This window comes from Rhinoderma darwinii, chromosome 8 (genome assembly GCF_050947455.1).
Source record: "Rhinoderma darwinii isolate aRhiDar2 chromosome 8, aRhiDar2.hap1, whole genome shotgun sequence".
NCBI classification, from domain to species: Eukaryota; Metazoa; Chordata; class Amphibia; order Anura; family Rhinodermatidae; genus Rhinoderma; species Rhinoderma darwinii.
The window spans coordinates 1,180,231-1,194,445 of NC_134694.1; the positions used below are offsets into that span (position 1 = coordinate 1,180,231).

Sequence of the window (14,215 nt, forward strand, 5' to 3'; positions counted from 1 at the left end):
CAAGAATATAACTACTATAATACTGCCCCTATATATAAGAATATAACTACTATAATACTGACCCCTTATACAAGAATATAACTACTATAATACTGCCCCTATATACAAGAATATAACTACTATAATACTGTCCCTATATACAAGAATATAACTACTATAATACTACCCCTATATACAAGATATAACTACTATAATACTGCCCCCTGTATACAAGAATATAACTACTATAATACTGCCCCTATATACAAGAATATAACTACTATAATACTGCCCCCTATATACAAGAATATAACTACTATAATACTGCCCCTATATACAAGAATATAACTACTATAATACTGCCCCCTATATACAAGAATATAACTACTATAATACTGCCCCCTATATACAAGAATATAACTACTATAATACTGCCCCCTATATACAAGAATATAACTACTATAATACTGCTCCTATATACAAGAATATAACTACTATAATACTGCTCCTATATACAAGAATATAACACTGCCTCTATATACAAGAATATAACTACTATAATACTGCTCCTATATACAAGAATATAACTACTATAATACTGCCTCTATATACAAGAATATAACTACTATAATACTGCCCCCTATATACAAGAATATAACTACTATAATACTGCTCCTATATACAAGAATATAACTACTATAATACTGCCCCCTATATACAAGAATATAACTACAATAATACTGCCTCTATATACAAGAATATAACTACTATAATACTGCCCCCTATATACAAGAATATAACTACCACAATACTGCTCCTATATACAAGAATATAACTACTATAATACTGCCCCCTATATACAAGAATATAAGTACTATAATACTGCCCCCTATACAAGAATATAAGTACTATAATACTTCCTCCTATATACAAGAATATAACTACTATAATACTGCCCCCTATATACAAGAATATAACAACTATAATACTGCCCCTATATACAAGAATATAACTACTATAATACTGCCCCTATATACAAGAATATAACTACTATAATACTGCACCTATATACAAGAATATAACTACTATAATACTGCCCTATATACAAGAATATAACTACTATAATACTGCCTCCTATATACAAGAATATACCTACTATAATACTGCCCCCTATATACAAGAATATAACTATTATAATACTGCCCCTATATACAAGAATATAACTACTATAATACTGCCGCCTATATACAAGAATAGAAGTACTATAATACTGCCCCCTATATACAAGAATATAACTACTATAATACTGCCCCTATATACAAGAATATAACTACTATAATACTACTCCCTATATACAAGAATATAACTACTATAATACTGCCCTATATACAAGAATATAACTACTATAATACTGCCCCCTATATACAAGAATATAACTACTATAATACTGCCCCCTATATACAAGAATATAACTACTATAATACTGCCCGCTATATACAAGAATATAACTACTATAATACTGCTCCTATATACAAGAATATAACTACTATAATACTGCCCCCTATATACAAGAATATAACTACTATAATACTGCCCCTATATACAAGAATATAACTACTATAATACTGCCCCCTATATACAAGAATATAACTACTATAATACTGCCTCTATATACAAGAATATAACTACTATAATACTGCCCCTATATACAAGAATATAACTACTATAATACTGCCCCCTATATACAAGAATATAACTACTATAATACTGCTCCTATATACAAGAATATAACTACTATAATACTGCTCCTATATACAAGAATATAACTACTATAATACTGCCCCTATATACAAGAATATAACTACTATAATACTGTCCCTATATACAAGAATATAACTACTATAATACTGCCTCTATATACAAGAATATAACTACTATAATACTGCCTCCTATATACAAGAATATAACTACTATAATACTGCCCCCTATATACAAGAATATAACTACTATAATACTGCTCCTATATACAAGAATATAACTACTATAATACTGCCCCCTATATACAAGAATATAACTACTATAATACTGCTCCCTATATACAAGAATATAACTACTATAATACTGCCTCCTATATACAAGAATATAACTACTATAATACTGCCCCTATATACAAGAATATAACTACTATAATACTGCTCCTATATACAAGAATATAACTACTATAATACTGCTCCTATATACAAGAATATAACTACTATAATACTGCTCCTATATACAAGAATATAACTACTATAATACTACCCCCTATATACAAGAATATAACTACTATAATACTGCTCCCTATATACAAGAATATAACTACTATAATGCTGCTCCTATATACAAGAATATAACTACTATACTACTGCCCCCTATATACAAGAATATATCTACTATATACTGCCCCCTATATACAAGAAAATAACTACTATAATACTGCTCCTATATACAAGAATATAACTACTATAATACTGCTCCTATATACAAGAATATAACTACTATAATACTGCCCCCTATATACAAGAATATAACTACTATAATACTGCTCCTATATACAAGAATATAACTACTATAATACTGCCTCCTATATACAAGAATATAACTACTATAATACTGCCCCTATATACAAGAATATAACTACTATAATACTGCCCCCTATATACAAGAATATAAGTACTATAATACTGCCCCTATATACACACATATGGAGTATTGTTACAAGCTGTCGGAGTTCCTCTCCCCCTTCTCTTCTCACTTTTCTCCTGTAGATGACTATTGGCTGTGCTGCGGAGACGTTTGCTCGGGGTTACACTTACAACCGGTGCTGCAGATCTGTGCAGTGATCCAGGTGAGCGCAGCAGACGTGTCGTTACCGTTCAGTAGAGATCGGCGTCAGGCCTTGTACTTTGCTCATTAGACCAAGAGGATCTGTCACTAGAGCGCAGGGAAAGCTGGGTGAGACGCTGAGCACCGGGGCTGCTGATGGAACAAGTCAGAAGCGGTCACTGCATTTTTAGGACACAGCATGTGTATGACTGGGGGGGAACTGAACTGTCACAAAGTCGCCCACATCACAGAGCACCTGCTGAATTACAAGGCGGGTGAAATGGACTAAAACGAATTTTAAAAAAATGAGAGAAAGAACAGCAGAGCGGCGGTGACAGTGCACACTCCACAAGCTGCAACCGAGGCGGAAAATGTATCATAAAAAGTTCACCATTAATCTAAAACTTTGTGACTACCAGTGGGCTCCACCACATGCCACAAGATAAGTAATGTAATGTATGTACACAGTGACCACCAGCAGAATAGTGAGTGCAGCTCTGGAGTATAATACAGGATATAACTCAGGATCAGTACAGGATAAGTAATGTAATGTATGTACACAGTGACTCCACCAGCAGAATAGTGAGTGCAGCTCTGGAGTATAATGCAGGATGTAACTCAGGATCAGTACAGGATAAGTAATGTAATGTATGTACACAGTGACTCCACCAGCAGAATAGTGAGTGCAGCTCTGGAGTATAATACAGGATGTAACTCAGGATCAGTACAGGATAAGTAATGTAATGTATGTACACAGTGACTCCACCAGCAGAATAGTGAGTGCAGCTCTGGAGTATAATACAGGATGTAACTCAGGATCAGTACAGGATAAGTAATGTAATGTATGTACACAGTGACTCCACCAGCAGAATAGTGAGTGCAGCTCTGGAGTATAATACAGGATGTAACTCAGGATCAGTACAGGATAAGTAATGTATGTACACAATGACTCCACCAGCAGAATAGCGAGTGCAGCTCTGGAGTATAATGCAGGATATAACTCAGGATCAGTACAGGATAAGTAATGTAATGTATGTACACAGTGACTCCACCAGCAGAATAGTGAGTGCAGCTCTGGAGTATAATACAGGATGTAACTCAGGATCAGTACAGGATAAGTAATGTAATGTATGTACACAGTGACTCCACCAGCAGAATAGTGAGTGCAGCTCTGGAGTATAATACAGGATGTAACTCAGGATCAGTACAAGATAAGTAATGTATGTACACAGTGACCACCAGCAGAATAGTGAGTACAGCTCTGGAGTATAATACAGGATATAACTCAGGATCAGTACAGGATAAGTAATGTAATGTATGTACACAGTGACTCCACCAGCAGAATAGTGAGTGCAGCTCTGGAGTATAATACAGGATGTAACTCAGGATCAGTACAGGATAAGTAATGTATGTACACAGTGACCACCAGCAGAATAGTGAGTGCAGCTCTGGAGTATAATACAGGATGTAACTCAGGATCAGTACAGGATAAGTAATGTAATGTATGTACACAGTGACCACCAGCAGAATAGTGAGTGCAGCTCTGGAGTATAATACAGGATGTAACTCAGGATCAGTACAGGATAAGTAATGTAATGTATGTACACAGTGACCACCAGCAGAATAGTGAGTGCAGCTCTGGAGTATAATACAGGATATAACTCAGGATCAGTACAGGATAAGTAATGTATGTACACAGTGACTCCACCAGCAGAATAGTGAGTGCCGTTCTGGAGTATAATACAGGATGTAACTCAGGATCAGTACAGGATAAGTAATGTAATGTATGTACACAGTGACTCCACCAGCAGAATAGTGAGTGCAGCTCTGGAGTATAATACAGGATGTAACTCAGGATCAGTACAGGATAAGTAATGTAATGTATGTACACAGTGACTCCACCAGCAGAATAGTGAGTGCAGCTCTGGAGTATAATACAGGATGTAACTCAGGATCAGTACAGGATAAGTAATGTATGTACACAGTGACCACCAGCAGAATAGTGAGTACAACTCTGGAGTATAATACAGGATATAACTCAGGATCAGTACAGGATAAGTAATGTAATGTATGTACACAGTGACTCCACCAGCAGAATAGTGAGTGCAGCTCTGGAGTATAATACAGGATGTAACTCAGGATCAGTACAGGATAAGTAATGTATGTACACAGTGACCACCAGCAGAATAGTGAGTGCCGCTCTGGAGTATAATACAGGATGTAACTCAGGATCAGTACAGGATAAGTAATGTAATGTATGTACACAGTGACCACCAGCAGAATAGTGAGTGCAGCTCTGGAGTATAATACAGGATGTAACTCAGGATCAGTACAGGATAAGTAATGTAATGTATGTACACAGTGACCACCAGCAGAATAGTGAGTGCAGCTCTGGAGTATAATACAGGATGTAACTCAGGATCAGTACAGGATAAGTAATGTAATGTATGTACACAGTGACCACCAGCAGAATAGTGAGTGCAGCTCTGGAGTATAATACAGGATGTAACTCATGATCAGTACAGGATAAGTAATGTAATGTATGTACACAGTGACCACCAGCAGAATAGTGAGTGCAGCTCTGGAGTATAATACAGGATATAACTCAGGATCAGTACAGGATAAGTAATGTAATGTATGTACACAGTGACTCCACCAGCAGAATAGTGAGTGCAGCTCTGGAGTATAATACAGGATATAACTCAGGATCAGTACAGGATAAGTAATGTAATGTATGTACACAGTGACTCCACCAGCAGAATAGTGAGTGCAGCTCTGGAGTATAATACAGGATATAACTCAGGATCAGTACAGGATAAGTATTGTAATGTATGTACACAGTGACTCCACCAGCAGAATAGTGAGTGCAGCTCTGGAGTATAATACAGGATGTAACTCAGGATCAGTACAGGATAAGTAATGTATGTACACAGTGACTCCACCAGCAGAATAGTGAGTGCAGCTCTGGAGTATAATACAGGATGTAACTCAGGATCAGTACAGGATAAGTAATGTAATGTATGTACACAGTGACTCCACCAGCAGAAAAGTGAGTGCAGCTCTGGAGTATAATACAGGATGTAACTCAGGATCAGTACAGGATAAGTAATGTAATGTATGTACACAGTGACTCCACCAGCAGAATAGTGAGTGCAGCTCTGGAGTATAATACAGGATGTAACTCAGGATCAGTGCAGGATAAGTAATGTAATGTATGTACACAGTGACTCCACCAGCAGAATAGTGAGTGCAGCTCTGGAGTATAATACAGGATGTAACTCAGGATCAGAACAGGATAAGTAATGTATGTACACAGTGACTGCACCAGCAGAATAGTGAGTGCAGCTCTGGAGTATAATAAAGGATGTAACTCAGGATCACTACAGGATAAGTAATGTGATGTATGTACACAGTGACTCCACCAGCAGAAAAGTGAGTGCAGCTCTGGAGTAGAATATAGGATGTAACTCAGGATCAGAACAGGATAAGTAATGTATGTACACAGTGACTGCACCAGCAGAATAGTGAGTGCAGCTCTGGAGTATAATACAGGATGTAACTCAGGATCAGTACAGGATAAGTAATGTAATGTATGTACACAGTGACTCCACCAGCAGAATAGTGAGTGCAGCTCCGGAGTATAATACAGGAGAAGTAATGTATGTACACAGTGACTCCACCAGCAGAATAGTGAGTGCAGCTCTGGAGTATAATACAGGATATAACTCAGGATCAGTACAGGTTTAAGTAATATAATGTATGTACACAGTGACTCCACCAGCAGAATAGTGAGTGCAGCTCTGGAGTATAATACAGGATATAACTCAGGATCAGTACAGGATAAGTAATGTAATGTATGTACACAGTGACTCCACCAGCAGAATAGTGAGAGCAGCTCTTGAGTATAATACAGGATGTAACTCAGGATCAGTACAGGATAAGTAATGTAATGTATGTACACAGTGACTCCACCAGCAGAATAGTGAGTGCAGCTCTGGAGTATAATACAGGATGTAACTCAGGATCAGTACAGGATAAGTAATGTATGTACGCAATGACTCCACCAGCAGAATAGGGAGTGCAGCTCTGGAGTATAATACAGAATGTAACTCAGGATCAGTACAGGATAAGTAATGTAATGTAATGTACACAGTGACTCCACCAGCAGAATAGTGAGTGCAGCTCTGGAGTATAATACAGGATATAACTCAGGATCAGTACAGGATAAGTAATGTAATGTATGTACACAGTGACTCCACCAGCAGAATAGTGAGTGCAGCTCTGGAGTATAATACAGGATGTAACTCAGGATCAGTACAGGATAAGTAATGTAATGTATGTACACAGTGACTCCACCAGCAGAATAGTGAGTGCAGCTCTGGAGTATAATACAGGATATAACTCAGGATCAGTACAGGATAAGTAATGTATGTACACAGTGACTCCACCAGCAGAATAGTGAGTGCAGCTCCGGAGTATAATACAGGAGAAGTAATGTAATGTATGTACACGGTGACTCCACCAGCAGAATAGTGAGTGCAGCTCTGGAGTATAATACAGGATGTAACTCAGGATCAGTGCAGGATAAGTAATGTATGTACACAGTGACTCCACCAGCAGAATAGTGAGTGCAGCTCTGGAGTATAATACAGGATGTAACTCAGGATCAGTACAGGATAAGTAATGTAATGTATGTACACAGTGACTCCACCAGCAGAATAGTGAGTGCAGCTCCGGAGTATAATACCGGATATAACTCAGGATCAGTGCAGGATAAGTAATGTAATGTATGTACACAGTGACTCCACCTGCAGAATAGTGAGTGCAGCTCTGGAGTATAATACAGGATGTAACTCAGGATCAGTACAGGATAAGTAATGTATGTACACAGTGACTCCACCAGCAGAATAGTGAGTGCAGCTCTGGAGTATAATACAGGATGTAACTCAGGATCAGTACAGGATAAGTAATGTAATGTATGTACACAGTGACTCCACCAGCAGAATAGTGAGTGCAGCTCCGGAGTATAATACAGGAGAAGTAATGTATTTATATAGTGACGCTGTTGGTGACTTCTTTGTATACATATTTACTGTGCATATTTGGATACTCCACCTCCTGGTCGTGAAGAGGTGAAGTCCCGGCTGTATTGTTAACCAGTTACACCTTTCAGTAATAAATGATTGTGTCTGGACTTTGCTGTTTTATAGAACAACCAATCATTAAACGTCATCTGCACATTAAAGACGTCCACAAACTTGAAGCACCAGATACCGGCGTCACTAATCCTACTGCAGCAGCATCAGATAAACGGTCGCTGCACAATCTGTCACCAAACCAGGGGAAAACCTTCACCAAAAACAGGAATGAAATCTACCAGATGTTACGGAGCAGCGAGGTGATGAACTCTAACCATGTAAGTACAGAGCTGCTGGGGGGGGGGGTAGTGTCATCCTGTCAGTGAATGGAAACAATTCTGCTCACAAAGCTGAGTTTGCTACAGTGTATCAGTGTGGACAATCTGACTCCTGTCCTGTAGTCCAGTCCAATAGCACTTATCTGTGTTGGTACATTGTAACAAGACCATCAGCGTAGTGAGCAGGACTAGGTCAGGATGGGTTTTAGCCTCAGAATGTAAACATGAATGTTTCTAGTCACTGACAGCAAGCAGAGATGTTGTTAACAGTTTGGAATTGAAACAGTCTATTAGAAAGTTGCAGAACTTTCCCTTATACACTGGAGAAGCTTTACTAACACTATAATTAAGGGGTTAATAGGCGAAGCAGGGAAGCGCTGTCACTTTAATTCCAAAATGGTGTCCCAGACGTAGCTCTTGGGGAGTTCTGTGGGGGTGACGGGGCTGTGTCACATGACCGCGACCCCACAGCAGATCTCCAGGACCCCTCGTATATCACCCAGCAGACACTCCTATTAACCCTCTATTCACCAGCGTCCCCCTATAAATGGAGCCCCACACCCAGCAGACGAGGCTGCGGTCACTTACCTTCCCAAAATCCCGAACATCGAAAAGATCAAAGGGGTCAAAGAGGTCGCAGTTCCTTAATCCAAACTTATCGTGGCAAACCTTCAAAAACGTCCGGATGTTCTTCAGGCACAAGAACTGCGGGAAAAGAAAAACGGGGCGTTAAAGGGGAACTCCACCCGGCAGCAGAAAATCACAGCATGACCGATCCCCGTCACGTACAGCGCCGCAATGTCAGGATGGGGTACGTCTCAGGAACTACAACACCCAGCATGTCCTGTCAGCCAGTTACAGAGTACGCCCAAAAATATCTTAATGTAGCGCGGCAACGATATTATTACCCCCATAATGATCCCCGGTATTATTACCCCCATAATGATCCCCGATATTATTACCCCCATAATGATCCCCGATATTATTACCCCCATAATGATCCCCGGTATTATTACCCCCATAATGATCCCCGATATTATTACCCCCATAATGATCCCCGATATTATTACCCCCATAATGATCCCCGGTATTATTACCCCCATAATGATCCCCGGTATTATTACCCCCATAATGATCCCCGGTATTATTACCCCCATAATGATCCCCGATATTATTACCCCCATAATGATCCCCGATATTATTACCCCCATAATGATCCCCGATATTATTACCCCCATAATGATCCCCGATATTATTACCCCCATAATGATCCCCGATATTATTACCCCCATAATGATCCCCGATATTATTACCCCCATAATGATCCCGAGGGGGGGGTGACTTTATAGTCACCGGGTCCAGAAGATGCCGATTGCGGAATTATGGGTAAGTACGAGCTGGAGCAGGTGTGTGGTCACATGGCCTGTGGGTGGCGCTATAAACCGTCTCGGTGACCTGCCATTGAACTGGCACCACTCCCAGCTATACCCGTCCTCATAAGCAATGCCACCATGACCACAGACCGCAGCTCTGCTGGGAGTAGTTGTCCCTCTAATAAATGCACACGGCCGTTTCCGTCCTGCGGAGCGCGGCTGGCAGTGGTTTCTGTCTGTACCGCGGACCCACATACTAGAATGGGTGAGAGGACGGGACGTTCTGTAATCTGCAGACATCGGTCCGCCAAAAACCGGATGTGCACATGACCTCACGAAATCAACGCGTCAGTGTGCGATCCGCAAAAAACAGACGGATAAGACACGGAAAACAGCGGTCGTGTGTACGAGGGGCGGACGTTTCCATTGGTTATACCCCGGCGCATGGTGTGAGCGGCTCAGGCACCGCGGGGTTAACAGGACGGGAAGTGAAGGTTTCCTCCAGGTCTGAAGATGCAAATGATCCAAAACATAAGAAATCTGCGAGACACAGAAGCAAGAACGAGGGGGGGTCCAAAGTCAGCAACCCCCCCTCCCATGCCCCCGCACAGAGATGTATCAGCCTCAGAGCTGCGCTCCATTAATAATTCAACGTCTGAGAATGACCGGCAGGTAACCTGAAACTGTCTAATTGGAGCGGACGGGGGGGGGGGGACGGACGGACGCAGGAACGAACGAGGGGGGACGCAGACGCAGGAACGAACGAGGGGGGGACGCAGGAACGAGGGGGGCGGCGGACGCCACCCCAGGACTAAACCAAGCGCCACAATCCCATCAGAGCTGCGATACCGGGAAAAACTGAGATATAAGTCAGAGCTCAATGTACAACATAGGAGTCTATATATTCATTCCACTGCTGCTCGTTACAATGTGTCAGCGCGGAGTCCAGGACAGGGGTGAGATCAGAGAGGAGGGTGTACGTGAATACATTGTAACAAACCCTCAGCTGATACAGCAGGACTAAGTCAGGATGGATTTTCAGGCTCTGGATGTAAACAAAGAATATTCCCAGTCACTGACAGCAAGTAGAGATCTTGTAAAGGGTGAGTAATTGAAGCGCAATGTGCCGCCCATAGACTAGAATATTGTCCGTTTAACGTCTGTCTGACGTGCGTGTCACCTCCAGGCGCTAATGTTAAAAAAAGCGTTTACTGCGTGGTACAGGTTTACTGTGGTGCGCCGACGTATACCGGCCTATGTACCCCGCGTCTGACCTCCGGGGGGCCACCGGAGCCCCATAGACACGCTTAGCGGGCACCCAAGAGCTTGTCGGACGTGAACGCTAAACATATGGACAAAACATGGTTGTGGACGCCCCTCCCCCAGTGACGATATTTGCGTTACAGGTAGAATTGGGGATTAACTCTCGTGGTCAAGGGGCGGGGCTAATACTGACCTGCGCTACGATCTACACCGGACAGGTGACAACCATGAAGAATACCACAGGTGACGTCAGACAATGAGTGACAGGGGCCAATCAGGAGGCAGGGAAAGAAGAGCGCACCAGCAAAGCGGCCGACGTGTACGTGAACAACGCCCAGAACGCTCCAGAGGCCACAAGAGCGCCCTGCTGACCTCCGTCGCGGGGGATAAGTTGGGTTTACCGATTCTTTGCTGGACAGAGCAGCGACTACTGTATCCGGAGGCATCCAATAAAAATATGTTTAATGCATGCCAAAACAGGCAGTGTGGGGGAGCTCCAGTGATGTCACTACCCATACATGGACTGGTGCTTCCTGGTGCCCTCCCCCCTCCCAGGAGCCAGGTACGTGGAGGTGCTGCAAAACCCCTTTCTCTTGCCCGGACTCCGGCACTGTATGGTATATATGGCCAGTGAGGTCAGGAGCTTCCCCGGGCACCGGGCCCGTACAGTGGGATATGTGCAGCCTCCTATAGACGGTATATGACCAGAGTCCTCCAGGTGTACAGCCTCACAGTGCACTTCATACCTTACACCACCTGTTGTTCGGCTTCCATCCACCCAATATTTTGTGGCAACATTTTGGCACATTTATGGCTCACATTTTAGGCCATGCCCCTTCTGCCTGACCACACCCCCTTTTCCTGCTAAGCCACGTCCCCTTGACGAGCGCGCCACAAAAAGCGTCTAAAACGGTTAATAAATGTGGCGCACTCCGAAATGTAAGCAGTAAATCTGGCGCAGAATCTGTGTGAGGGGAGCGGGGGATGGGGAGGGAGCGGGGGATGGGGAGGGAGCGGACCCCTATAAAGATCTGCCATCACGTTATTCAGCGCAGAATGTCAGAACTCGGCAGGTTCACGTTAAAGAAAATTACTGCGGAGAGCCCCCCCCCCCGCACACACACACCCCCCCATCATCCATAATAACATGAAGTCGCCCTCCAGCCCCCGTCGTCACCGACTCCATCTCTGAAGACCCTTGTCAGGCGCCATTGTGACCGGATCATAAGTGTTATTCACTGCACCTGGCAGAGGTATTATGTTGTGGCAGTTAACCATTTCGCAGCCAATCACTCTGAATATGTTGTGAGCTCTGCAGGGGGACGGCAGCCGTCTGCACTCCCTACCCAATCACCTGCGACACAGTCACCCCCCAAGCTGCGTGCCGGGTGGTAAGACGGTGGATCCAGGTCCTCGTCCGGACATCTGATCTCCAGGATTTACAATGTGACTTCCTGCTGAACTACAACTCCCAGCAGAGGAGGAGGAGGGGAGTCCAGGCGGGGAATGTGAATAATTCATGAGATCTCGTCTTATTATCAGTGGATTAGATGTGACAGTTTCCAGCTGTTCTGCCCCGAGAGACGCCACCGAGCTGCACAGCCCAAATATATAGAGACAGCGCCGCGGCCGCCACCGGCAGACAGCCCAACATGTCCGTGTGAAGACCGCCACAACCAGCATTTATATCACCCGCTGGCGGCATCACCCGGAGGGGGGCACAAACTTTACACTCCACTCCAATACACGTCAAGTAAAGGAACGTAGAACCCCCCCCCCCCCCACGACAGCGAACGCCACGGCCAATAAAAGCGGCTCGTCCGTCCCTCAGCGGCTCCACATTCTCCTCCATCTCCAGTCCGGCCGAGAAAAAAAACGTGGATCTCATTTATCAGGGTTTTTTTTATGTCTCAACCCCCTGAAAACATCACAGTGCCCATGTAGATAGTGCCAGTGCCCACATATAAAGTGGCATAGTGCCAGAGCCCAGAGTGCCACAGAGCCCACAGAGTGCCAGAGTGCCACAGAGTGCCACAGAGCCCACAGAGTGCCAGAGCACACATATAAAGTGACATCGTGCCAGAACCCAGAGTGCCACTGCCCACATATAAAGTGACAGTTCCAGAGCCCACATAGTGCCACAGAGCCCACATATAAAGTGACATTGTGCCAGAACCCAGAGTGCCACAGAGCCCACATAGAAAGTGCCACTGCCCACAGAGTGCCACGCACCCCGGTAGATAGTACCACTGCAGGAGCGGAATCCCTCTGGCCGGGGATTCCTCATAGACGGAGCCCCTGATGTCTCTGTCTATATATATATGGAGAGAGACGTCAGGAGAGTGGAATCTTCTGCCAGAGCGGGGTCCGGCCGCCGGGGATTCCGCTCCACAGGGGGGGGTTTGCGGTCTTCAGGCAGGGGGTGCCGCTATGCACAAGACTGAAGTCCCCGGCCAGAGATCTCGCGATGCTCTGGCCAGACGAAGCATTAGTGACGCGCGTGGTGTCCAGCAGCGGAACCGGGTCTTGATCTCCCGGCTACTCCCGCGATTGACAGGTGGAGGTATTTTGTTGCTCAAATGTGATATTTTCATTGCCTTTATACTCTTTTATAGCCTATATACCAATCTGTGCAAAAAAATGCCATTTCTACTGCCTGCTCTAAACACGTAATATTTCTATAATTCAGCATTTGTTGGGGATCCTGTGACCGGGTTATGATCTGGTTGATCCGCGGCGTGTATCTTCTGATTCCATCTTTTATTTGCGAGTGTTATACGCTTTTATTGTGTTTAATGTTGTTTGCGTCTAATTGACTTCAATAAAGGATTTGTTTGTATTTTTTCAAGTATTTGGTCGTGACGGTTTTTTCTTTGTTGGTTTGTTACAATGTATCAGTGCAGATTAAATCTATCAGTCTGGAATTCAGGATGTTTGCGCATTCTCTAAACTGGATACACATGTAACAAACCCTCAGCTGTTTGAACAGTATTTGAGATCTACACAAGAATGTTCACATTCACTGACAGCAAGCAGAGATCTCGGAAATGCAGAAGAATGGAAACAAAGTGTACTGGGAAGTTGTAGAACTGTGATAATTGAGTTAAGGACACTGATCATCGTACAACCAGACAGCACGGGCTCCTCCCCGCACCCCACCCCCGGTCTGAGGATCAGGACCCCCTCATCTCTCACGCCTCTTCCTAAATCTATTTGTCCTTGAATTTATTCATAACTGAGAAAATCATTCAGCGCAGCAACATGGAAGCCTCTAATCCGCTAATCTTCACAGCGGCGCGGGGGCGTATTAACCGCGCGC

At 43.5% G+C, this 14,215-nt stretch overlaps 1 protein-coding gene across 8 annotated transcripts in view; it reads right to left on the reverse strand.

Annotated features, from left to right (window-relative positions):
* VAV2 (vav guanine nucleotide exchange factor 2) overlaps positions 1-14,215 on the reverse strand; it is a 72,402-nt gene that overhangs the window by 43,393 nt on the left and 14,794 nt on the right. For all 8 annotated transcript variants that reach the window (XM_075834599.1, XM_075834596.1, XM_075834594.1 and 5 more), the window contains exon 2: positions 8,849-8,965. In XM_075834599.1, the coding sequence (XP_075690714.1) occupies positions 8,849-8,965 (117 nt within the window). The remainder of the gene's footprint in view (positions 1-8,848; positions 8,966-14,215) is intronic.